This window comes from Charadrius vociferus, unplaced genomic scaffold (genome assembly GCF_000708025.1).
Source record: "Charadrius vociferus isolate BGI_N301 unplaced genomic scaffold, ASM70802v2 scaffold509, whole genome shotgun sequence".
Taxonomy (NCBI): Eukaryota; Metazoa; Chordata; class Aves; order Charadriiformes; family Charadriidae; genus Charadrius; species Charadrius vociferus.
Genome location: NW_009650093.1, coordinates 291,759 through 293,605, shown reverse-complemented (window position 1 = coordinate 293,605; position 1,847 = coordinate 291,759). Strand labels below are relative to the sequence as shown.

At 46.4% G+C, this 1,847-nt stretch overlaps 1 protein-coding gene across 1 annotated transcript in view; it reads left to right on the top strand.

Annotated features, from left to right (window-relative positions):
* HOXB2 (homeobox B2) overlaps window positions 1-176 on the top strand; it is a 2,094-nt gene extending 1,918 nt beyond the window's left edge. The window contains exon 3 of the mRNA XM_009892213.1: window positions 7-176. Coding sequence (XP_009890515.1) covers window positions 7-176 — 170 coding nt within the window. The remainder of the gene's footprint in view (window positions 1-6) is intronic.
* Window positions 177-1,847: the final 1,671 nt, after the last annotated feature.

Below are 1,847 nucleotides of genomic sequence, written 5' to 3'. Positions count from 1 at the left end.
CTTTTTTGCAAGAGCTGAGCATCTTCTCGGCAGAGTCCTGCCTGCAGCTCTCGGAGGGGCTTTCCCCCAGCCTCCAGGGCTCCCTGGAGAGCCCCGTCCACTTCTCCGAGGAAGATCTGGACTTTTTTACGAGCGCACTTTGTACTATAGATTTGCAACATTTAAATTTCCAATAGCGGCCCCCGCTCCCGGCCCTCTTCGCCGTTTCTGCCCCGTCCCGAGCCACGGCCGGATCCCCTCAGTCTTCTGTAACGGGGAGGGGACCCCCAAAAATCAACCCAAGCCATCTCTCATTCAGTCAGCCCGTCCCGCCCCCCAAACACTTTCTTTTAAAGCTCTTCACACTGTGGGACCCGCATCACCCTTCCAATATTTATTCTAGAAGGCTCACACGAAGGAAGAGCCCGAGTTTTGCTAAATGCAAGTATTTAAGTATAGGTTTGTTCTGGTTTGTTTTTTGTTATTTATTTGAAAGAAGGCACCCGATAGTTCTCACGCACATCAGAGATGTCAGCCCCCAAGAGAAAACATTTGTAAATCCCTCAAGCGACTTTCTCAGGAATCAGAACGAGACTTTTAGATTTCTTAATAAAATAAAATAAAAACAGAGGACTTTTCCTTCCTCTTTTTAAGTTTTAGATGTAGACTATTTATTCAAATCCTTTAATAGTAAATGGCAAATTATTTATTGTACATTATTTTCATAGAGTAAATAAATGACTTTATAAAACCAAGGAACGTGTGTTGCTACATATTTCATTGGAAAACGTGCTGATTTTTGCCAAAATCATTCGCTTTCCTCTTTCCTGCTTTGCACTAATGATGTCCTAATAATCTCCTCGTGTGCATTGAGAGAGAAGACAAAAGAAATTGCTCTCAACTAACGTTTCAAGAGGCTTCGGGAGTTAGAAATATTTGCTGTGTTCACTTCTGTTTGCATTGGGGTTTATTTATTTTATTTTTTTACTAAATCCAAGCAGGACATTTGTTTCCAATTTTAACGTTTGTGGTTATATTTTTTGTAACTAAAAAGCCCTCCCGTAAGGAAATCTCCGGATAAAGGGATGGAAAGCAACACAAAGGCCGGGCTCGGAGCGGAGCGGGGGCCGCGCCGGGGGCCGCGGTCGCTCCGCGGAGCCCCCGCACATTCCGCGGCCCGTTCCCCGTGGCGATCCTCCCTTCTCCCACAACCCGGCCTGGCCGGGCGAGCGCTGCTTCTTGCCTTCAGCCCACTCCTCCTCCTCTTAGCTCTTGCAGCAGAAAATACAGACGTGCCATGTCGCGATTACGGGTGTTTATTTGTGGGTTTTTAAAGCACCCGAGCAAAAAAAAAAAAAAAAAAAAAAAAAAGCCGGAAAGGGAAGATTTTGAGTAACTGCAAAAAAAAATCCACCCTGGGGGAGTGTTGCGTGCCGGTATTTTAGTCAACAAATACATGCTATAGAGGAAAAAGGGGTAAGAGATCAGCCTGAAAAAGGCCGTTCTTTTTTTTTTCTCTCCTCTTTTTCAGCATCACAAACCGGACCTCCCCCTCGGCCTTATAAATCTGTGCTCTCCTTCCACGGCCATTCTGCTGCTCTGACCCGGCTTCGCGGATCCCTTTCCGAAAGCTTTCTGGCAACGTGGAATTTAACACACAAAACTCATATATCCAGGAGGGAGGGGGAAGCAGAGGGGGTGGGGAGGCTTATGAATGAAAAGGGGTCAGCGCAGGAATCAATCGCGGTGACACCCAAAATAAATCATATTACGTCTTTGCTAAGTCATTGGTGTTTCCTCAGACACGGCAGAAATTTGGTAGGCGTTCAAGCGGGGTTTGGGCGAAAGTAACGCGGAAAGGCGAGCTC